The 23,186-nt window shown below is 38.8% G+C and overlaps 1 protein-coding gene across 6 annotated transcripts in view; it reads right to left on the bottom strand.

Annotated features, from left to right (window-relative positions):
* Positions 1–1,005: 1,005 nt before the first annotated feature.
* Positions 1,006–23,186, bottom strand: part of LOC119000642 (cAMP-responsive element modulator) — a 51,687-nt gene continuing 29,506 nt past the window's right edge. For 2 of the 6 annotated variants that reach the window (XM_037065725.1, XM_037065727.1), the window contains exons 2-4: positions 19,505–19,540; positions 15,140–15,296; positions 1,139–1,635 (exon numbers count right to left, since the gene is read on the bottom strand). In XM_037065725.1, the coding sequence (XP_036921620.1) occupies positions 1,491–1,635; positions 15,140–15,296; positions 19,505–19,540 (338 nt within the window). In that variant the 3' untranslated portion in view covers positions 1,139–1,490. Of the gene's footprint in view, positions 1,636–15,139; positions 15,297–19,504; positions 19,541–23,186 lie in introns of all 6 variants that reach the window. The other 4 variants (XM_037065726.1, XM_037065728.1, XM_037065723.1 and 1 more) reach the window with 3 other exon arrangements.

A 23,186-nucleotide genomic window follows, 5' to 3' on the forward strand; every position in this document is an offset into this window, starting at 1 on the left:
TATCAAGAGAAAAGGAGACAGTTACCTACAAAGAAGTTTCCATAAGACTATCAGCTGATTTTGCAAAAGAAACCTTTCAGGCAAGAAGGGGCTGAAAAGAAGTATTTGAAGTCATGAAAGGCAAGAACTTACATCCAAGATTGCTCTCTCCAGCAAAGCTATTATTTAGAATGGAAGGGCAGATAAAGTCCTTCCCAAACAAGGTAAAGCTAAAGGAGTTCATCATCACCAAGCTCTTATTACATGAAATGTTAAAGGGACTTTTGTAAGAAAAAAGAAGATCAAAACTAAGAACAGTAAAATGATGACAAACTCACAACTATCAACAACTGGACCTAAAAACAAAAACAAACTAAGCAAACAACTAGAACAGGAACAGAATCACAGAAATGGAGATCACATGGAGAGTTATCAAGGAGGAGGGGGAGGGAGAGAATAGGGGGAAAGGTATGGGGGATAAGAAGCATAATTGGTAGGTACAAATTAGGGGAAGGTTAAGAACAGTATAGTAAATGGAGAAGCCAAAGAACTTATATGTATGACCCACGGACATGAACTAATTGGGGTGGGGGGGAATGATGGACAGAGGGGGCATACAGCTCAGAGAGGGATGAAGGGGAGAAAAATGGGACAATTATAAGAGCCTAATCAAGAAAATATACTTAAGGCCCTGGCTGGTGTAGCTCAGTGGATTGAGTGTGGGCTGCGAACCAAAGTGTCACGGGTTCGATTTCCAGTCAGGGTTCATGCCTGGGTTATGGGCCAGGTCCCTAGTGGGGGCCATGTGAGAGGCAACCACACATTGATATTTCTCCCTCCCTTCCCCTCTCTCTAAAAATAAATATATACACTTAAAAAAAGAATTTGCTAAATACATTTTTTTTACAGTTTGTCTCTTTTTAAAAATTGAAGTCACAGCGAAGAGTTTACTACATACAATGAAGCATTTTAGGAATGTTAGAGGTTAGATAATATTATGAATGATACAAAGGAAAAAAGCCATAATTCTTGCTGACTACATATTGTATTGCTTTTGAAAGCAACTGTACATGTAATCAATTCATAGTTAAGTACCACTACTAATCTGTTTTAGGAGAGCAAATGTTTTTCAAGGTTTCAAGTTCCTCTATAAGCCTCTTGTTCTGAACTTCCAGCACTGCGACTCGACTCTCCAGACATTTTACATATTCTTTCTTTCGACGTCGACATTCTTTAGCAGCTTCCCTGGAAAAAAAAAAGAAGCAAAGGGGCAAAGAAAACAATTTTTGCATGCTATTGACTGAACAGACTGAAGTGAGCTTGATGTATGTGATCATGGTTGCATTCCAAATTTGGAACAACACTCCCCAGTCAATTTCAAACACTAAGCCAAATTGGATTCTGAAGTGTTACAAGTGTCCCTTCCATATGTCTACATGGCAATTAGTGGAATTGCTGCATCTCCTGCCTTGATTTGAGTTCACAGTAAACAAGGTCCAAGTCAAAGACAGTTACTCTGCTTTATGGCAATAAAGATCTTTAAGGGCCTTGAGTTCCTCAATGAGAGTCTTGTTTTGGTTTTCAAGCACAGCCACACGATTTTCAAGACATGTGACATATTCTTTCTTCTTCCTGCGACACTCCCGGGCAGCTTCCCTGCAACCAACACAAGGCAAATGACTTAGGAATGACCTCCCAGCACAGTCCAGAGGGGCTCCATGAACTTTGGCCCCCCAAACTCAACAGCCAATCAATCCTAGGTAAGGTCTGCACAAAGCCACACAACAAATGTTCCCAAGCCCATGCCTTTTCATAAGGTGACTCTAAGACAACAGGAATGATTTGGGAGCAGAGTCCATTTGCCCAGCATTCATCATAAATGGTGTTTTCGTAGGGCACACATTCCACGGTAACAGTGACCAGAATGGTTTTCAGTAACCTAAAACATTAGAACCACATTTCCAAGTGGAATTCCTACAAAAACATTTATGGATCCTTTTGAATCTCTTGGTTATCTTTGTCCACCAAAAGCCCTACATTCCATCATAATGAGTTAACTTTATTTCATCAAGAATGATTACAAAAATTAATCCCCAGAGACCTTAAATATCAATGGAGATTTTCATTCTTCAAGACTAAATCATAGTGAAACAAATAAATTAATCAGGACAGTAAGACAGTTGTTGACTGGGAAACAACATGGATAAAAATAACAATAAATGAATCATAAATCACACACATTTTCCTAAACCAAAATGAAATGGATTCTGCTTCTGAAAGTTAAAGATGGAAAGAAGAAGAGTACAAGATATAATACTCAATAGTTCAGACAACTGAAATCAAGGAATGTGAAAATACCAGGAAAATCATGAAAAGAAAGCTACTTAGTTACAGTCAAGGCTGTTCTCTCATCATAGGCATTTACTATCCAATGTACTGAATTTTAACACACTGTAGGCACACCCAAAGGAAAGAACAGACCAGCAGCCAAAGCAACAGACACAAATAAAAAGATAAGCCACAGTCATTTTCATGCATCACCCCACCAAAAGAAACAATGAATACAGTCAACATTTTCTCTCTCCTTTCTTTCTGGGCCCAAGGGGTTGGCAACAACATCATTTAATTCCTCTATAGATTGTATTCTTCTAACAGTTTTTATTTTGGAGTTTTCAGTTCAGAAAAACTGCCTTAGGGATATCTTTCATGCCAAAAAATCCTACACTGAAAGATAATTCAGGCCCTGGCTGGGTAGCCCAGTCAGTTGGAGCGTTGTCCTGATACTCCAAGGTTGCAGGTTCAGTCCCTGATCAGGGCATATACAAGAATCAACCTATAAATGCATAAATAAGTAGAACAACAAATCAGTGTTTCTCTCTCTCTCTCTCATCTCCTCTCTCACTCTAAGATTAATAAATTTAAAAAAATAATTCAACTATATTTAATAAAAGTTATGTAGAATGTCTAAACACCAATTTACTGTAATGCCAATTACCACTGTTTTACATCTGAACTAGGAGTGAGCGTACAACAGATCTGGCCAATTCTGTTTTATTTTTAGGATAGTTGACTCTCACTAAAAACTGATTATGTGTGTTTTCCCTGCAGGAAGCAAGAGTTAGCAGAAAAGAGATCCTGAAATGCTAATAAACTGCAGGAAAAGATCAACCCCTATTTCCTAACCAAGAACAATGCACTCCCCCTGTAACCCCATAAAGTTCTCAGACTTCTCAAAAAACTAACAATGTATAAGTGAATTGAATCTGGTAAGTACTGATTAACTTAATCTAATGATGCATGGGAAAAAAGCTCAGAATAAATCCAAGGACACTTATAAAACATGCCAGTGTGGGAACAGAATTCAACTATTCCACAAAGGAATAAAATATACATTTAATGAATACCAAGGTTTTCATAATTAAATCATTATATTAAATTCTAGATCTGGGAGGAAGATGGTCATTTTATAAAACAAGTCACCATTAAATGAAATTTTAAATATCTAATGGCAGTGTCATGGGCTATTTAACTTAAATTTTTTTTACCGAGTGTACTATGTACTGTAAACATCTACACTTGGTGTTACACACGTGTGCATGTGCTGCTACCAGAGTAGAACGTTCCAAGCACAAAGCTTTAACTGGTCACACTAGTAGGAGGCACACTCCTAAGAACTTAACATCTCAGCTATGGAAAACACCTGTTTCTTCTATTAATAGTTAGAGCTCAGTTTTCAGGCCTTGCTTTTGTCTGGATATATCTTCAGCATGGAGAGAAAATACATGGCAAATGGGAAAAGCTGACAAGGCTGTAAAGAAAGAAAAACTGTGGCTGGATTGGTAGAAATATAATTAAATATCCATTAGAAGTGCTAGACAAAAAGAAAAAAAGGTATAAAAGATCTTCCACGTTGTTGAGTGAAATGTACATTCTTTCCATAAAGTTGAATCTGAAGCTCATGCTGAGGTCTTTCAGGGGTGACTCTGGTGTAAGTGTAGTGGACAGGCTCTGGAATAGAGACTGGCTGGTTGCCTATCCAGGTTCGGTCTAGTTTGCACTGTGTGATATTAACCAACTCATGTAAAGTCTCTGAACCTCAGTTCCTACCTGTAAGGTAAGGATAACAGCCAGACCTATTCTCATGTGATCGTTATGTGACAGTTATGCAAACAGTAGAAACAAAGCACTTAAAATGTGCATATGGTGCTCACTCAACAGATACTGAGCAACATAACAGCCATTCATTTTCTGCTTTTCTCTTGTCTTGCTTCGAAACTGAGATTTGAAAAGCTAAAACAGACTCTTCTCAGAATCCCTTGAAGGTAGGGATCCTATTAGCTATTTCTAGTCATTGAGATGTGGGTAAAAGTTGCCAGCAGAGCCTTCCAGGGAAAGTTTTTAGAAGGGTCAAACTCAACCAGCCCCCACTTTAAGCTTCAGTTCTTCTCTCCTCTTCCTGATGAAATGGCTGCAGGGGAGGCAGTCACACTGCGATCACAGGAACAAATGTCACGCAGGGGAGATGGCAGGGCAGGGAGGAGGAGGCTGGATCCTGGATGACACGGTGGGGCCTTTGTTCTGGCTGCATGTACCTCTAGACCCACAATGTGAGATCAAATAACACCACACCCTGACCAGCATGGCTCAGTTGGTTGAACATTACCCTGCGAAGCAAAAGGTCACTGGTTTGGTTCCCAGTCAGGGCACAAGCCTGGGTTGCAGTCCAGGTCCAAGTTGGGGGTGTGTGAGAGGCAACGGATTCATGTTTCTCTCACATGTCAGTGTTTCTCTCCCTCTCTTCCCCCACTCTTTAAAAATAAATAAATAAATAAATAAATAAATAAATAAATAAATAAATAAATAACATCTTTTAAAAAAAACACCTGTAAGGTTAAGCCTCCATTCCCTTTGGTTATTTAGAGCCCAAACACAAATGCTATCTAATTGTTATTAACAAATTATTTTTTTTAATTCCCAATATTTTATAATTTTTCCCTCAGGAAGAGCTCATATGTAGGTGTAGGTAGCTGTGGGGCACCTTTTATAGGAACCCACTGCCTAATGTTTTACCTATTTCATTTTGGTAGTTCTGACATTTTTTATTAAACTAAAAATATAGGTATAAAATGACATCAGGGAGACAACAAGACTAAACTCCTAGTTCTTTTTAATTTTCTGATGAACAATTCTGCATTATCATCACACTTTATATTATAAACTGAACTTCACAATGTAAGTTCTGTGACCAGAGAGGCAGTTATATTTGAGCTCCTGGGATCTCTGAAAGTGCAGTTTTAAAGTGTCCACAATCCTCCATCTGATCAAAGTTAAGGATCTTCGATGACAGGATCTGCACACACCAACTGTGGTACTATGTGAGCCCTACCCATTCAGCCCCTTCATACTTTCTGAGCAAAATGCTGATGATGCAAAAAGTGAATCCAGCAGGACTTACAACCTGGAACAACCACTGATAAAGATGTGTGTATCTAATGGTCCTGTTGCTGGTAATCTGTCGAGTTCCACAGGGTACAAAACTCCATCTACTGATTTGTGATAACTAATAAGCCTGGGAACAGTAGCAAACACACAAAGTACTGTAACACATCAAATTATGACATTTAAAAGGCTATTAATAAACTGAATATAGCTGGTACTGCTTCATACTCAGTTACAGAGGACAGTGATGAACTTATTTCTGGATTTGAATCTTTTTAAAATTATTGTTCAGTTATAGTTGTCCTCATTTTCCTCCCATTATTCTCTCACACCCTACCCGCTCCCCCCCCAATCCTCCCCCAACCCCTGTTGTTTTTGTCCATGGGTTCTTTATACATGTTCCTTGATAATCCTTCCCCTTCCCCCTCCCCCTGTTATTGCTCTCCCTCCTCCCCTCTGATGAGTGTCAGTTTGTTCTTTATTACAGTGTCTCTGGTTGTATTTTGCTTGCTTATTTGTTTTGTTGTTTAGGTTCCCACTGATAAGAGATCATATGGTATTTGTCTTTTACCACTTGGCTTATTTCACTTAACATAATATTCTCCAGTTCCATCCATGCTGTCACGAAGAGTAAGAGTTCCCTCTTTCTGCTGTGTAGTATTCCACAGTGTAAATGTACCACAGCTTTTTGATCCATTCATTTACAGATGGGCACTTAGGCTGTTTCTAGCACTTGGCTATTATAAATGACACTGCTCTGAACATTGGGGTGCATTAAGTTCTTTTCAATTGGTGTTTCAGGGTTCTTAGGGTATAATCCCAGCACTGGAATCACTGGGTCAAAAGGCAGTTCCATTTTTTTATTTTTTATTTTTTTGAGGAAATTCCATACTGTTTTCCACAGTGGCTATACCAGTCTGCATTCCCACCAACAGTGTGCGAGGGTTCCCTTTTCTCCACAGCCTCTCCAACACTTGTTGTTTGCTTGTGGGGGCAACTTTTCCCACAAGTCCCCCCTGTCCCTCATGGATGAAAGTAAACACTACCAAGACATGATCTGCTTGGGGGGGGGGGGGGAAGTGGCCAGTCCCTCAAAGGAGAAGGGCCAAGAGCCCCCTACTCAAGGGGCTTTTATTGGGTTTGTTTGCACAAGAATACAGGTAAGGATCAAACAATAAATAGCATTCAAAGAACTATGAGGGCCTATTCTCAGTCAGGGTGAGATAGCTAATGAGCCATAAAACTTTGAGGAACAAACTTCTTGCTTGGACCCTTATCATTTAAATGAGAGAATTCTTAAACAAAGCAGGTTTCACGGGATTTTTACATATTCTTTCTTAAGCCTGATCACCCGGGGAACCCGCCCTTTCTAGCACAGGGCTGCACTGCCTTCCCCATCATAGGTTTTTAGGCTTAAACGGATTAGAGCCAGGAAGCACTTCTCCCAGAGGACATGGGGACTTGGGCTATGTCACACAGCCGGGGGGGGGGGCGGGGGGGGCAAGGGTCCATTGCTCCCTCTTTGTAGCAGCCCCGAGTCCTTCCATGATGGCCTCCCAAGTGATCGAGTCTGGCTTAGGTTGCCACTCTTCTGAGGGGTCTTACCTATCTCTGACTTCTGACCATGCTTTGGGGGCAGGGAGAGGAAACTGAGGCAGGATTAGCTACCAGAGACAAACTTTTGTCTCCTGTGGCTTGCATTCCAGAAGTCACTTGCTCATCCTTAGCCATGGGGGGGTAGTTACAATTCCTGAAACCAGCTAGGGCGGTTCCCAACAGTTGATTTGTTTATGATGACCATTCTGACCAGTGTGAGGTGCTATCTCATTGTGGTTTTAATTTGCATCTCTCTGATGGCTAAGTGATGCTGAGCATCCTTTCTTATGTCCCTGGGCCGTCCGTATATCCTCCTGGGAGAAGTGTCTGTTCAGGTTCTTTGCCCATCTTTTAATTAGATTGTCTTTCTGGTGTGGAATCCTGTGAGTTCTTTAAAATGTTTCAGAGATCAAATCTCAGATAAAAATGTCTGAGATCTCATTGGCAATTATGTTTTCCTATATGGTTGGTTCCCTTTTCACTTTGCTGTTTTCTTTAGCTGTGCAGAAGCTTTTTAATTTGATGAAGTTCCACTTGTTTATTCTTTCTTTTTTGTCACTTACTCTAGGGACATTTCAGTGAAAATATTGTTGCAGGGAATATCTGAAATTTTCCTGCCTATATTCTCCTTTAGGATTTTTATGGTGTCATGACTTATATTTAAGTCTTTTACGCACTTTGAATTTATTTTTGTGTATGATGTGAGTTAGTGATGAAGTTTTTTTTTCTTTCTTGCATGTAGCTGTCCAGATCACCCAACACCATTTGAAGAGGCTATTTTTACTCCATCTTATGCTTCTGCCCCCTTTGTCAAATATTAATTGACCATAGACACTTGGACTTTTTGGGGGGGCTCTCTCTGTTCCATTGTTCTGTGTGTCTGTTCTTATGGAGTACCAGACTGTTTTGATTACAGTGGCTTTGTAATATAGTTTGATATCAGGTATTGTGGTCCCTCCTACTTTGTTCTTGTTTCTCAAAATTGCTGAGGCTAGTCAGAGTCATTTATGGTTCCATATAAATTTTTGAAATGTTTGTTCTATATCTGTGAAAAGTGCTATTGGTACTTTAATAGGGTGTGCATTGAATCTATAAATTGCTTTGGGCAGTATGGACATTTTGATGATGTTAATTTTTCCAATCCATGAACATGGTACATGCTTCCATTTGTTTGTGTTTTCCTTAATTTCTTTTTTTTCAGTGTGTGTAGTTTTCTGAGTGCAGGTCTTTTACCTCCTTGGTTAGGTTTATTCCTAAGTACTTTTTCTTGTTGCTATATCAAATGGGTTTTTTAAAAATTATTTCTATTTCTGATATTTCATTGTTGATGCACAAAAATGTCTTTGATTTCTGAATATTGACTTTGTATTCTGCTGTTTTGCCAAATTCACTTATTAGGTCAAGTAGTTTTTTGGTGGAGTCTTTAGGGTTTTCTATGTATAATATCATGTCATCTACCAACAATGAGTTTTACTTTCTCCTTTCCAATTTGGATGCCTTTTATTTCTCTTTCTTGTCTTAATACTGAGGCTAGACTTCCAATACTAGGTTGAATAAAAGTGGGGAAAGCAGACACCCTTCTCTCATTCTTAATCTTAGTGGGAAAGCTTTTAATTTTTGCCTGTTGAGTACGATGTTGGCTATTGGTTTCTCATATATGGCCTTTTTTATGTTGAAGTGTGCGCCCTCTACTCCCACTTTGCTCAGTGTTTTTATCATAAATGTTTTTTCTGCATCTTTGATAAGACATGATTTTTGTCTCTCCTTTTCTTTATGTCATGTATTACATTTATTGATTTGCAAATATTGTACCATCCTTTCATCCTTGGTATGCATCCCACTTGATCATGGTGTATGATTTTTTTAATGTATTGCTGTATCCAGTTTGCCAATATTTTGTTGAGGATTTTAGCATCTATATTCATTAGTGATATTGGCCTATAATTTTCTTTTTTAGTTGTGTCTTTATCTGGTTTTGGGATTAGAATGATGCTGGCCTCATAAAAAGAGTTGGGGAGGCTTCCCTTCTCTTGAATTTTTTGGAATAGTCTGACAAGGATGAGTTAGCTCTTCCTTAAATGTTTTGTAAAATTCTCCTGTGGAACTGTGTGGTCCAAGACTTTTGTGTGCTGGGAGTTTTTTGATTACTGCTTCGATTTCAAAAGCTGTTATTAGTCTGTTCAGGTTTTCTGCTGTTTCTTGATTCAGTTTTAGAAGATTATTTTTTTCTAGAAAGATGTCCATTTCACCTAGGTTTTCAAATTTCTTGGCATATAGTCACTCATAGTAATTTCTTACAATGCTTTGTGTATCTGAGGTCAGTTGTAATCTCTCCTCTTTCACTTCTGATTTTATTCATTTGGGTCGTCTCTGTTTTTTTCTTGATGAGTCTGTGTAAAGGCTTGTCAATTTGTTTATCTTTGCAAAAACCCAGCTTCTGGATTTATTGATCCTTAGAATTTTTCTTTTAGTCTCTATTTCATTTAACATTGCTCTGATCTTGGTTATTTTTGTCCTTCTACTCACTCTGAGCTGTCTTTGTTGTTGTTCTCCAGTTCTTGTGGATGTAGGGTTAGGTTGTTTATTTGAAATGTTTCTATCTTTTTTAAGTAGGCTTGTATCGCTTAAAACTTCCATCTAAGAACTTCCTTGGTTGTGCCCCATTAATTTTGGACTGTTGTGAGTTCATTTTCATTTGTTTCCAGTAACTTTTTGATTTCTTCCTTGATCTCATTGTTACTCCATTCATTGTTTAATGGCATGCTATTCATTCTCCATGAATTTGAGTGTTTTTTATTTTTTCCTTGAGGTTGGTTTCTAGTCTTAGTCCCATATGGACTGAGAAAATGCTTGATATAATTTCAATTTTCTTGAATTTGTTGAGGCTTGTTTTGTGCTCTTATCATGTCATCTATTGTTGGAAATGGTCCATGTGCATTTGAAAAGAATGTGTATTTTGCTTCTTTGGGATGAAAGGTTCTATATATATCAGTCTGTTTGATCTAGGGCGTTGTTCAATGCTGCAGTATCCTTGCTGATATTTTGTTTGGCAGATCTGTCCATTGTTGACAGCGGGGTGTTAAAATCCCCTACTATAATTGTGTTGCTGTCTATATCTTTCTTGAAGTCCTCCAATATTTTCCTTATGTATTTGGGTGCTCCTGTGTTGGGTGCATATGTTTATGATGTTTATGTCTTCTTCATGGATCTGATGGATTCTTCCCTTGAGTATTTTGAAGTGTCCTTCTGTGTCTCTTTTTACGGCCTTTGTTTTGAAGCCTACTTTTTCTGATATGAGTACTGCTACCCCAGGGTTTTTCCCTGTCCATTTGCTTGGAATATTTTTTCCAGCCCTCCACTTTCAGTCTGTGTAGGTCTTTTGTTTTGAGGTAGGTCTCTTGTAGGCAGCATATGTGTGGGTCATGATTTCTTATCCATGCAGCTACCCTATGACTTTTGATTGTAGCATTTAATCCATTAACATTTAAGGTTATTATTGATAGGTACTTTTTTCATTTTACCTACTTTGTACCTGTGTCTCTCTCTCTCTCTTTTCCTTCCTCTTCTTATAGCAGTCCCTTTAGAATATCTTGCATTGCTGGTTTGGTGGAAATGTGTTCATTCAGCCTTCTTTTGTCTGGGAAACTCCTTATTTGGCCTTCCATTTTAATTGAGAGCCTTGCTGGGTAGAGTAGTCTTGGTTGCAGGCTTTTGCTTTTTATTAGTTGGAACATTTCTTTCCATTCTCCCCAGGATTGGTGTGTTTCTGTTGAGAAATCAGCTGCTAGCCTTATTGGAGCCCCTTTGTATGCTACTTCTTGTTTCTCCCTTGCTACTTTTAAGATTCTCTTTTTGTCTTTAAAACTTGGCATTTTAATTATGGTGTGTCTTGGAGTAGGCCTCTTTTGAGTTCATGTTGATTGGGACTCTCTGTGCCTCCTGTACTTGCGTGGTTTTTTCTCTCTCTGGGTTTGGAAAGTTTTCTGTTGTTGTATTTTCGAACAGGGTTTCTTATCCCTTATGCCTTTTCTTCTCCTTCTGGTATTATGATTTGAGTGTTGTTGCATTATCCTGGAGTTCCCTTAAGCCATCTTCATATTTTTTATTCCTTTTTTGTGCAGCTATTCTACCTGGGTGTTTCTTTCCATCTTGTCTTCCAGCTCCCAAATTTGGTCCTCTGCTTCATCCAGCCTGCTTTTAATTCCTTCTAGTGTGTGGTTTTTTTTTTATTTCAGAAATTGTATTTTCCATTTCTTCCTGGTTCTTGTTTATAGTTTATATTTCCGTTTTCATGCTGTAGTAGTTCCCACAAGTCCCTTGTGCATTATTATAACCATTCTTTTGAATTCTGTGTCTGATACTTTGCTTGCCCAATTTCATTTAGCTCTTTTACTAGGGAATCTTCCAGTCCTTTCAATTGTAGGTTCTTTTTTGTCTTCCCATTTTAGGTGACTCTCTTTGTTGTTTCCATAATTCTGAGTGCTCTGCCTTGCCAGCTATCTTCATTGGGTGAACTTTTGTAGTAAAAGTTCTGTGGGACTCATTGGTACGGTGTTTTTTATATTCTTGTCTAGATGCTTTCGGATTGCCCTTTCTTCCATTTGTGTGGGCTCCCTTGTTGGTCTTGGACTTTACCTGTTGGTGGCTTCTTTGTTGGTGGGTGCTCCCCTCCAGCGGGTTTACTGGTAGTTGTAACTTCCACCTTGTCGTGTATGCTGCTGTACAGGTGTTCGTTAACAAAGCAGTATTACCAGATGACCAAACCTACGCCAGGAAAAAGAACCACCTACCACATTTGTAGCTTCAACTGCAATACAACTAAGATTAACAAAGGTGAAGAGAGATTGCAGATATTATAAGATATGTCAAAGGGAATATGAGATGACTGAAAGAAGGGAAAATGTTATTGCATGGTAAGAGGGAGGAGTATTGATTAAGAGTTGGGATAAAACCAAGGTGAAGGGAGAGAAAACTTTTAAAACATAAATAAAACACAAAAGGGTGATGAGAAAAATGGGGTAAGAAGAGGGAAGAGTATGCTGTGAAGTTTGGGGTAAAATTGGATCAACGGGAGCAAATTTGCAGAAAACCACAGCAGGGTCCATATCAATGACAGCTGAATCAAGTTTAATAAAGGTGGGTTGGTAATAAGAATGTTGTAGAAAAGTGAAAAGTAAATATGAGATATCTACAGTAAAGAAAAATGGTTTTGTGAGGATGGGGGGAGCAAACTAATAGGAGCAAGGAAGAAGATCAGGTTGAGAGAGGGGGTAAAAAAGGGAGAGAGGAAACAATGAAATAAAATTTCTCCCTCAACTGATTAGGGGCAGGTGGAAGTCAAAATGGAGTAAGACAGTGGGAGAGTATTCTATGGGATTTAAAGTACATACAAGTAGTAAACAAATAAATAGAAGATCCTTTGGAGAAGAACAGCAATAACCCTGGTAGTTCACTCAACCAGCCACTGTTTATAAAAGGTAGAATAGAAATAAGGCTCATAAGAAGGGATAAAGAATGTGAGCTGACTTAAGAAAGAGGAGTGCTTGTGCAAGGTTAGATGGAGGAGAAAGAGTGAGAGTCAGGGATAGGAACTTGGCATAGTGCAAGGCAAAATAAAGTGTATAACAGTGATAAAGCTCATGAAGACAGTGAAATGAATTAATTCCTGTGTGGAATTTGGAATAACAATAGTATGATAAGAAATACATAATCTGATTAAAAAGAATAAAAAGTGAAAGACCAAAAATAGTGTGTTATTTGGAATAGAGTGAAGTGAAAGAAGAAAAATCAAAATGCAATATGAAAGGGATAATAAAAAGTCAAACAATCAAAAACAAACACAAGCATAAAAACTGAATAAATGAAAAGAAGAAAGGGAAATTAAGAAAAAACATGCAAATTCTGAAGGACAGCAAAGTGAAATCTGTCTCAGCTGTTGGTTTTCGCTTTCTGACTTCTTTCTGGATCTGTCTGTGGTTTTCTCTAAGCCCCAGGTGCTCCTGTCTCACTTTTCAGAAAACAGAAAGCCTTTCCAGTGGGTTTTGCAGGTCTTCCCGTTTCCTGCAGGCAGAGGGAGTTGGGCTCCGTTTTTTTCCTTTCCCGTGGGTTCCTCTAGGATGCGGGCTCAGTCTGGACTACTGTAATCACTGGCGCCCAGTTTCCAGCCCAGGACCTCAGAGTACTGTGCGTCCCGCACTCTGCACTGTGCACATTTGCGCTTGGCTGGCACCAACAAGCCACCTCACTTTGCACCCCTTTGATCAGTCAGTGAGGTACACTGACTGGGAGCAAATCACACACACACTTCTCCCTCTTTGTTGGCTGGGCCACTGTGCAGGTGAGGTCCCTTCACAGTGAGGTGTGGCTAAGTTCCCCTTTTGAAAAGAGTCTCTAGGGTGCCACTGCTGCTCAGAGCCACAGCTGGCTTTCTACAGGGCACAACCCGCTGGCAAGTCCAGAGTCTATGTGGGTCACAGCCAGTTGCAGCCCGTCTCCTCTCCCAGCTCCAGATGTCATCAGGATCCCCCAAATTCTCTGGCAATGTCCCAGGCAGCAACCGCCACCCCAACCTTGGTACACAGCTGGCTGTACTTAGCTTGCTGCCTTTTCCCTGCAGCAACTTTATGCATCCAGGTCTCTCCTGGGGCCGGTTTGGGACTCCCCGCTTTGGGAGGGGAGGGAGCCGCTGCGCTACTATCACTGACCTGTCTCTCCTCCAAGGTTCCCACAGCAGGCGTGGTTTCGGCACCTAGTCCAGGGACCTTCCTCTAGGCCTATAAAACCTCCTTACTGCCCCTTTCGAAGCATCCTCTGCACACTTTGGCTTCCAAACTTCTTATCAGCTGAGATTGTTAGCTGTTCACTTTGTTTTTCAGAAGATTGGCTAAGTGTCCCCGTTGGCTGTAACAGCAAGTGGGCTCAGCTCCCAGCTACATCGCCACCATCTTTCCCTCAATTTGAGAGTCTTACAAGCCACAATTTCTACATTAATCTGGTTGCTAACACCTGGTAAATTTACTACCACGTATTCCTGATCATAGGCAAACACATGATTCCACCTGAAATGTTTGGTTCTCCTGGAACAAGGACTTAGGAGTAGGGTGACAAGACTACTGGGTAAAGACTATTTTTATTCTGTTCATTTTGAAAAATCAGATTCATTTGCATCATTCTCTTTAATAAAAAAGAAAACCAAGAAATAATATGCAAATTAGATTTATGTATTTATTTTAAATCCTTGCCAGAGGATATGTTTATTGATTTTAGAAATAGAGGAAGGAAGGGAGAGAGGGGGAGAGGGAGAAGGAGAGGATGAATATTGGTGTGAGAGAGAAACATCAATTGTTGCCTCCAGTAAGATGTGCTCTAACCAGGGATCACACCCACAACCTTTAAGTGTATGGGATGACACTCCAACCAGCTGAGAAACCTGGTCAGGGCTCAAACTAGATTAGAAAAAAATGTTGGAAAACAGTATGACATACTGCTCTTTAAAAAATAAAGTTACAGAGAGACAGTACAAGAATAAGTGAGAAAATGAGAGAGAGTAGGTTGGAAGTGTATATATTATAATATTAGTGGGTATCTCTAAGTGGTGGGGTTATAGGTAATTTTAATTCTGTTGTTTTGTATTTTCACTTGACTAGAATTTATCAGGATAAAGATGTATTTATCAGGATAAAGATGCATTTCAGTATGATTGAAAAAAACAGTTAAAAAGTATGTAAAAGGAAATGTAAAAAACTTAAAAAATTCTTAACTCACACTTAAAGTTTTATGCTCCTCAAGAAACTAGGAAATTATACTTATCACCTAATTTCATAAAATAAATGCCAAGAACAAAAGAAATTTTCATTTGTAATAAAGTCCTCCCGCCATCATTTAAAAAATTAATGTATCTTACAGACATTACCTTTCTAACACCTAGGGATGTACCTCCTGCTGATGAAATAGTTGCATGTCTAGCAGACAGTCTATCATCACATGGAGAGCACAAGCCCAGATAAAATGCCACTTAATGCTGAACTTGGGGAAATAGCTTAGGAAAAGTAAGTTTTTAAAAAGCCCCACAGTTACAAATTACATATCCTATAAGTGGTTGCTGATTTCTAGTGAACCATCTTACCTGTTTTTCATCAACCTCAGCTCTCGTTTGCGTGTGGCTTCTTCTGCGAGTTGCTGGGGGCTGTGCAAACTTCCTGGGGAGGCAGCCACCACCACTCCCTGAGGCAAAGCAGTTGGAGGAGCTCGGATCTGGTAGGTTGGCATGTCGCCAGTGGCAGCTGCAATGAAATATTACATGCTTATATAAAAATTTTACGACTTGGTATTTTATATAAAATTGACCTGGAAAAGCATACTTCTCAAGTCTTAAGGGGTAATGTTGCCAACGTTTAAGATGATTTTTCTGAGCACTATAGGAATCCTAGGTATTAGAGCGCTTCAGCACTAGGAACAATGATATTTAGCATGCTCTAGACATTTAAGGAAGAAAATTGCCCTAATGCATTTTAGGTAAGTTTTTATCAAAGGCTAAAAGTAGAGAGGCTTTTCAACTGAGAGTTTGTTGAGCCTAAAATGAGTGGTATGCTGATGAAGGTTTAACAACCAGCTCTCCTGAAGCAAGCTGAGATCTGTCGCAGGTCGCAAGTTGATTCCATGATGTAAACACTTTCACCATGGCCAATTGGAGGCTACCAGTATGACTTCAGTGAATGCAGAATTGGGAAGACATACACAGGAAGTAACACAGTATGCAGATGAAACAGATGTAAGAGCATAGATTAAAAAATTATAAATGACAAATTTTGAGTATTAGTATTTTTAAGTAATTTGTTAAATATATCTTTAAATTTTAATAGCTGTTTTAACAACCAGCTCATAAAAATCCCCAAAGTTTAACAATTAGCTCTAGCAAATCAGTGAGAGCTTCTTCCAGCACACCACTGCAGAAATTTTAATTAATCAGAACACTTCCATCCAGTTAGATTTTCCTATAGCCTATACCCTCACCTAACATCCTTTAGTGCAAGTCCTATTGCCAGAAAAAGTACTGGAAGGTAAATATTTGCTCACTGTATTTTCATCTAAGAGCAAAAAATAACATACAAAACAGCAAAGCTCTACTTAAAACTGGTTTGTACAGAGAATGGTAATTTTTGTCTGTCTTAGTCTTCTTGGGATAATAGTATATTCCTAAGTATTCATTTAAAAATATTGTCCAATTATAGTATAATCATAGTTAAATGAAAGACTCGGTATTTATTTATTCAGACAGTCCTCAGGGTGTCCTAATTTACATTCTACATGAGTGCACCTACTGCAATAAACAGCTTCCTTAAGACAGATGGGTTAAATTGATGAAACATGTTCCTGCCACCACTGTTTCAACTTTGAGAACATACAGTCCAGAGTTCATGTGACATTCTGATGAGATATGACCAAATACATGCTCTGTCAGAACTTAATGCAAGAAAATGGGTTGAAAATGATAAAACCCTATAAAAGTTGGTCTGAAGCAAATGTCAATCAAATATGAAACACATCACTTCCCTATTTCACTAAGAAATGAAATTTTCCTCAAAAGGGAGGCAAAGGCTTTTTTTTAGGTAAATGAAATATAATCACTGAAAATAGCCAAGTGGTTTAAAGGGCTAATGAAAAATTGATCTATGTGTTTCTTTTTGGGTAAATGCCATATTTTATCCTCCCTAGACTAAAGAATTAGATGAAAGAATAAAATGATAAAAACATGGCTTTGGAAGAAAACCACTTAAAGGTCTTCATAAGATTGTAAGGCTGTATTGCTTCTTCCTTCTACATATAATTTAAGAAAGAGTGGTGAAACAATTATCACAGTTGTAACTGTGATAAATATAGTGATCATCACCAACTTGGAGATAATCCTAAATTTGTTTTTGTGACAATTTAAAGCACTATATACACAGATGTCTCAGTATATGTCATAGAAAATTTTATACCTTTGCAATATTTCAGAAGAGAATTTTAAAGTCAGCTATAAACTGTTAACTGACAAAAGATTAAAAAACATGTATTTAAACTATATTGTAGAGGAGACAGATTGGAGCCTGGAGTAACAGTTCTCTTTACCCACATCAGGGAAGAAGGTGATGGGGTAATGAAGGCTGAAACAATGGGACAGCTGGAGGAAACAAAGGCTTTCTAAAACTGGAACAATGGCAGTGACAAGGGGAGGTTTCCTGTCATCATGTTGACATATGTAAGCAGCAGGGATGCAGGCCTTGGTCTAGGATTGTTCATGCCAAACTGCTCACAAACAAGTGCAATAAAATAACATAAAGGCACAGAAATATTCGTTATTCCCTCTCTAGTTTTGTATACATCTGCTTTTTTCTGTACTTAAAGTTAGAGCAGGATGTTTACACAATATACAAAAGTTAGTTGGAGAGTACTCATTAAAAAGATAAAAGGGGCCTTGGCTGGTGTAGCTCAGTGGATTGAGCATGGACCTGTGAAGCAAAGGGTAGCTGGTTGGATTCCCAGACAGGGCACATGCCTGGGTTGCAGGCCAGGTCCCCAGTAGGGGACACATGAGAGGCAACCACACATTGATGTTTCTCTCCCACTCTTTCTCTTTCCCTTCTCCTCTCTCTAAAAATAAATAAATAAAATATTTTTAAAAAAAGTTAAAAGGGAAGGCTGCTTACTTGAGATAAGGAATACTTCACAGATGAAAAAGGAAGTTCAGCCCTGACTGGTGTGGCTCTGTTGGTTGGGCATCCTCCAGCAAACCAAAAAATCGCCACTTGGATTTGGGGCACACGTCTGGGTTGCAGGTCAGTCCCCAGTTGGGGGGTGCACCAGAGGCAACCAATTGATGTTTCTTCTTTCCACATCAGTGTTTCTCTCCCTCTCTTTCTCCCTCTCTCCCCCTCTGTCTAAAAATAAGCAACTAAAATATATATTTTAAAGTTTATTGGTCTTAGAAACAGAAAAAGGCCTAAATTCTTGCCTGTTTCCAAAACTGAAGGCACCTTACGAAGACCAAACGTGGCGCTGTGAAGGATCATGGCAATTCCGAAACAGGCATACTTAAAACATTTTGAGCAACAGCTTAGGAAAAAATGCCCTAACATGGTGTTTTGGAAAGATTATATATATGGATGTATTAGTCCTCAAATGTTAGCTAACAAACTGGATTTTATTACAATTTTTCAGATATACTATGTATTCATTTTATCTCTCTCAACAAAAATCACATTGCAGCTCATTGGTTCAAGCCAGAAATATGAATTAGTATAAATGAGCAGAAATTAGTAAAACTCTCTGGTGATGGTATGGTCACTGAATAAATATCAATGGATAAATTTCATATAGTCAAATGATCTTATTAGTTAATACATTAAAAAGATATGGGCACTAAACGCGGGCCTGCGAACCACATGATCGTGGTTAGATTCCCAGTCAGGCCACATGCCTGGGTTGCAGGCCAGTTCCCAGCAGGGGACTCACAAGAAGCAACCATACATTGATATTTCTCTCCTTCTCTCCTTCCCTTCCTCTCTAAAGACAAATAAAAAAAAAAGGATATGGGCAAAGAGAAGGTCTTGTTTTAAGGACATCCAAGTGTTAAAAGTTTCATTATTGAAACAAGTGATAAAGAGTTTATATACAAAAATTCAGTGGTAATTTGATGCAGATGAAATACCCAGCATCACAGTTCAAAGGGCATCCTGCAATCTTGGATTTCACATTCTTACCCCGGTATGCTAATAAAGACCATGCTCCATCTAATTACTAATGTGCCTAAATTATTTTTATTCTAAAATTTCACTGTATAAATTATTCCTAAAAATAAATGGGTCATCAGTGAGAAGTTTAAACTCATGATCAAAAAAAGATAATAAAAAGATACACTAATTTAATTTTATTCTGAGGCAGCAAAAGCTTTAGAGAAGCTATGGTATCTTTTGTGCCTTGCATGTAGTCCCCTTAGAACCTAGTAACACTTGGCATATAATGGGTGGCTGGTGGGCTTACTTGTGGGCCAGGAAGGAAATGTTGAACTTCCCAGGGTTTTGCACAAGCCCACTGTCAATTGGAATATCTCAAGTAAGCAGTCTTATTATTATAAGACTATTATTAGCCAGTATCATAGCTAAGTCTGTGACACTAAGACATGGAAAGCCCTAAAATATGCTATGTATTTATTCAAACTGGCCTTTCTTGATAGAAGACATTATTTTCTAAGCCTTCTCTTAGGTGTTAGTCAAATAACTTGGCATTTTAGAAGCAAAGGAGTTATAATTACTCTATAGTGTTTCCAACCATCTAACTCCTGACATAAAAATATGTTTTAGGTTTGGTATCAAATATTTCACGAGAAAATTCCTAGAACTCTCCAGTTCTGGTCATTAACTTCATACCTCTCTGTGCAAGCTTTAAACACAGTACAGAAGAAAAAACATGGGACTTGGAGTCTGGGTTCTGGTGCAGCTCTGCCACTTACCAGCCATGTGACTTGGGGCAAGTTCAGTTTCCTCATCTGAAAAATGAGGATACATTATCTCATTTAATACTCAGCACAGAGCCTGGCTCATGGTAGGCGTTCAGCAAGTGTTAGTTCCCTTCCCCTTCCCTCCCTTAACTTCTGGAAGACAATGTTCTAAACTATGCTTATACTGCATATTACTTAAAAGGCAAATAACATCCATAAATTATTTCACTGGAGTTTCCTTTCTAACAAACCTGGGTAATGGAATGATTGAAATGTATGGCTCCCATTCCTTATTTTGTTAAAAAATGCCTATTAACAACTTTTAAAATTTATACCATATTTTATTATACCACTTTACAGAATTATTAAAAGATAGTATTACAAAATATCCCTTTAAATGTATGTAATTATTTAAAATAAGTAATTGTAAAGGTGAAGAATCACAAAACACTGAATGATACAATCTCATCAGACTCATAATAAGGAAACTGAAAAACCCCACAAGTCAAAGAGGTGCTTGTTTCCTCCTAAAAGAGAAAAAATAAGAAGCCCAGCCCAATGCCTATTTGATAGCTTCCAATGGGAAAGTTTATCAACCTCCCACAATAGTGACTTTATTTGCTTATTGATTGATTGATTGATTGATATCTCTACAGTACTGAGCACATTAACTGAACAAAACCATTTTTATCTGTGGAGCTCCTATCTTCATAGGTCTTTTTGCTATGTGGTACTAATCACAAATACACCTAAGCAATAAGCAGTAGAAGTAACTTAGATGTCATACTTAGAAGCAGGGAGCTCCAGAAAGCTACTGAAATCTTCACCTTTCTGGGTTTTTTGAAAAATATATTTTATTGATTATGCCATTACAGTTGTCCCATTTCCCTCCCACCCTGCACACCCCCTCCTCCCCATTCCCCCCCTTTAGTTCATGTCCGTGTGTCACAAGTTCTTTACCTTTTACATTTCCCATACCATTCTTGCCCTCCTCTTGTCTATTTTCTATCTATAGTCTATACTACTTCTTCTCTGTATCTTTCCCCAGCCCTCCTCCTCCCACTCTCCTGTTACTAACCCTCCATGTGATCTCCATTTCTATGGTTCTGCTCCTGATCTAGCTGTCCTCTTAGTTTGCTTTTGTTTTAGGTGTGGTTGTCAATAACTGTGAGTTCGTTGTCTTTTTACTGCTCATATTTTTCATCATCTTTTTCTTAGATAAGTCCCTTTAACATTTCATATAATAAGGTCTTGGTGATGATGAACTCCTTGAACTTGACCTTATCCGAGAAGCACTTTATCTGCCCTTCCATTCTAAATGAAAGCTTTGCTGGATAGAGTGATCTTGGATGTAGGTCCTTGCCTTCCATGACTTCAAATACTTCTTTCCAGCCCCTTCTTGCCTGTAAGGTCTCTTTTGAGAAATCAGCTGACAGTCTCAATGGGAACTCCTTTGTAGGTAACTGTCTTCTTTTCTCTTGCTGCTTCTAAGTTCTCTCATTTTTAGTCTTGGGCAATTTAATGATGATGTGCCTTGGTGTGTTCCTCCATGGGTCCAATTTCTTTGGGACTCTCTGAGCTTCCCAGAAGTCTATTTCCTTTGCTAGATTGAAGAAGTTTTCCTTCATTATTTTTTCAAATAAGTTTCTAATTTGTTGCTCTTCCTCTTTGCCTGCTGGTACCCCTATAATTTGGATATTGGAACATTTAAAGATATCCTGGAACTTCCTAAGCTTCTCTTCATTTTTTTAAAATTCTTGTTTCTTCATTCTGTCCTGGTTGAATGTTTCTTCCTTCTGGTCCAAATCGTTGATTAGAGTCCCAGTTTCCTTCCCATCACTATTGGTTCCCTGTATATTTTCCTTTATTTCACTTAATGTAGCCTTCATTTTTTCATCTAATTTGCAACAAAATTCAACCAGTTTTGTGAGTATCCTGATTACCAGTGTTTTGAACTATGCATCTGATAGGTTGGTTACCTCTTGCTCACTTAGAAGTATTGGCTCTGGGGCTTTGAGTTGTTGTTCTGCTTGATTCATAATGTTTTTTGTGTGTTCACACCTGTTATGCATGAGGGGCGAAAGCTTAGGTGTTCACGGGGGGAGGGAGACGGGTCAACCCAGTCCCTGGGTTGTGACCAGGAGTGGGGTCAGAGAGGGAGAAATGGTGTTTGTTCCACTCTCTCAGGTTTCAGTCCCATCTGCTGCTTCTCACAAGCAAATTGGGCCCTTCTGGTGTTGGTTCCCAGGTGTGTGGGCTTGTGTATGATCTAGGACCCTGTGGGTCTCTCCAATGAACTCTCCTGTGAAGCTGGGAGCCTCTTCCAGTACCTCAACCCCCCAAAGTTTTTTTAATTGGTGCTTTTAGGCTTTATTTCCCAGCACTGGGGCCCTGGGTTGCGCAGTCTGTCTCACTGTCCATTTTTTCACCTGGTTTATCTGCATGTGAATGTGTGACTGCAGTCAGCCAGCTGCCTTGTGCCCTCAGTGGGTCTGCCTGTTGCCAGCCCACACCTGGGATCTGCCAACTGCCGCTTGCGTGCCTGGGTCAGTCCGGCAGCCACCGCTTTTCCCTGCTGAGATCCTGCTCTGCCAGCCACTGACTCCGTCCCTCTTACTGGTCTGGATGAATGGTTCATTATTGTCAGACTTCTGTACAGTTCAATTTTCTGTCTGTTTTGGTTGTGTTTTGTTTCTCAATCTTTGTTGTCCTTAAATTTGGCTGTGCGAGGAGGTACAGTATTTCCACCTATGCCTCCATCTTGGCCAGAAGTCCCATCTTCACCTTTCTGTTTTGGTTCTCGCCCTCCCTATGACCATACTAGTGCTCCTAATGCAAATCAGGATTGTCCTTGATGGGTGCCTCACTCTGTTAGGAAGGTTCCACTCATTCTTGGTCCAAGTTTTCCAGGAAAATTAAATCCCATGTAAACAGGACTAAAGCGCCAAACAGTTCAAATATGTTACAACACATAGACCACATAGAATCAAGTCATTAAGTAGTTTTTAAGTTACACATGAGTTATGCATTCAGTGAAAATCATAAGAGTAAAAAAACTGTAAAAATGAGAAATTATATGGATATTTTTAGTTGTACGTAATGGCAAACTTATGCTGTTGTCCTATGAGAGTAATAGTGCTAGAAAAAAATCTATTTTGACTACTTAAAATGATGCAAACTTTATTTTGTATATTTTATAAGCAGTGTGTAATGTGCTATTGTAACTCACCTAACATCAGCATTAGTTTATCAATGTCAGGTGAATTCTGAGAAGCAGTATAATATGAACAGAATCAGATAAGGACTTTGAAGAGCCAAACTGGTTCACCTCTTCTAGGTCTGTAAGCTTGTAACAGTCATAGACCCACTCTGATCTGTGTGCTTATGTATACAATGAGCATAATAATGTCTGCCTTGAGTAAATCAGGGGGTGTGGAAAGTGCTTTCCCTTGTGAGTATTTAAATATGGCTTCCTCTGATCCTACCCTGATCCTTCAAACTATATTAGCTGTGAGTCTCTCACAATATGATAGTTTGATAGCGCTTAGCATTTATTTTTATTTGTGAGATTAAGAGATTTTTTTATTTTAAAGTTTACATAAATGCAAAGTATCATTTTACTAGTCAGTATGTTTACATAGGCAAATATAACTGGGCAAAGTAAAACAATTATCCCACGTGATCTTTCATTAAA

The sequence above is a fragment of the Sturnira hondurensis genome, unplaced genomic scaffold, assembly GCF_014824575.4.
Source record: "Sturnira hondurensis isolate 20B ecotype Veracruz unplaced genomic scaffold, ASM1482457v3 Scaffold0016081, whole genome shotgun sequence".
In the NCBI taxonomy this organism is placed as follows: domain Eukaryota; kingdom Metazoa; phylum Chordata; class Mammalia; order Chiroptera; family Phyllostomidae; genus Sturnira; species Sturnira hondurensis.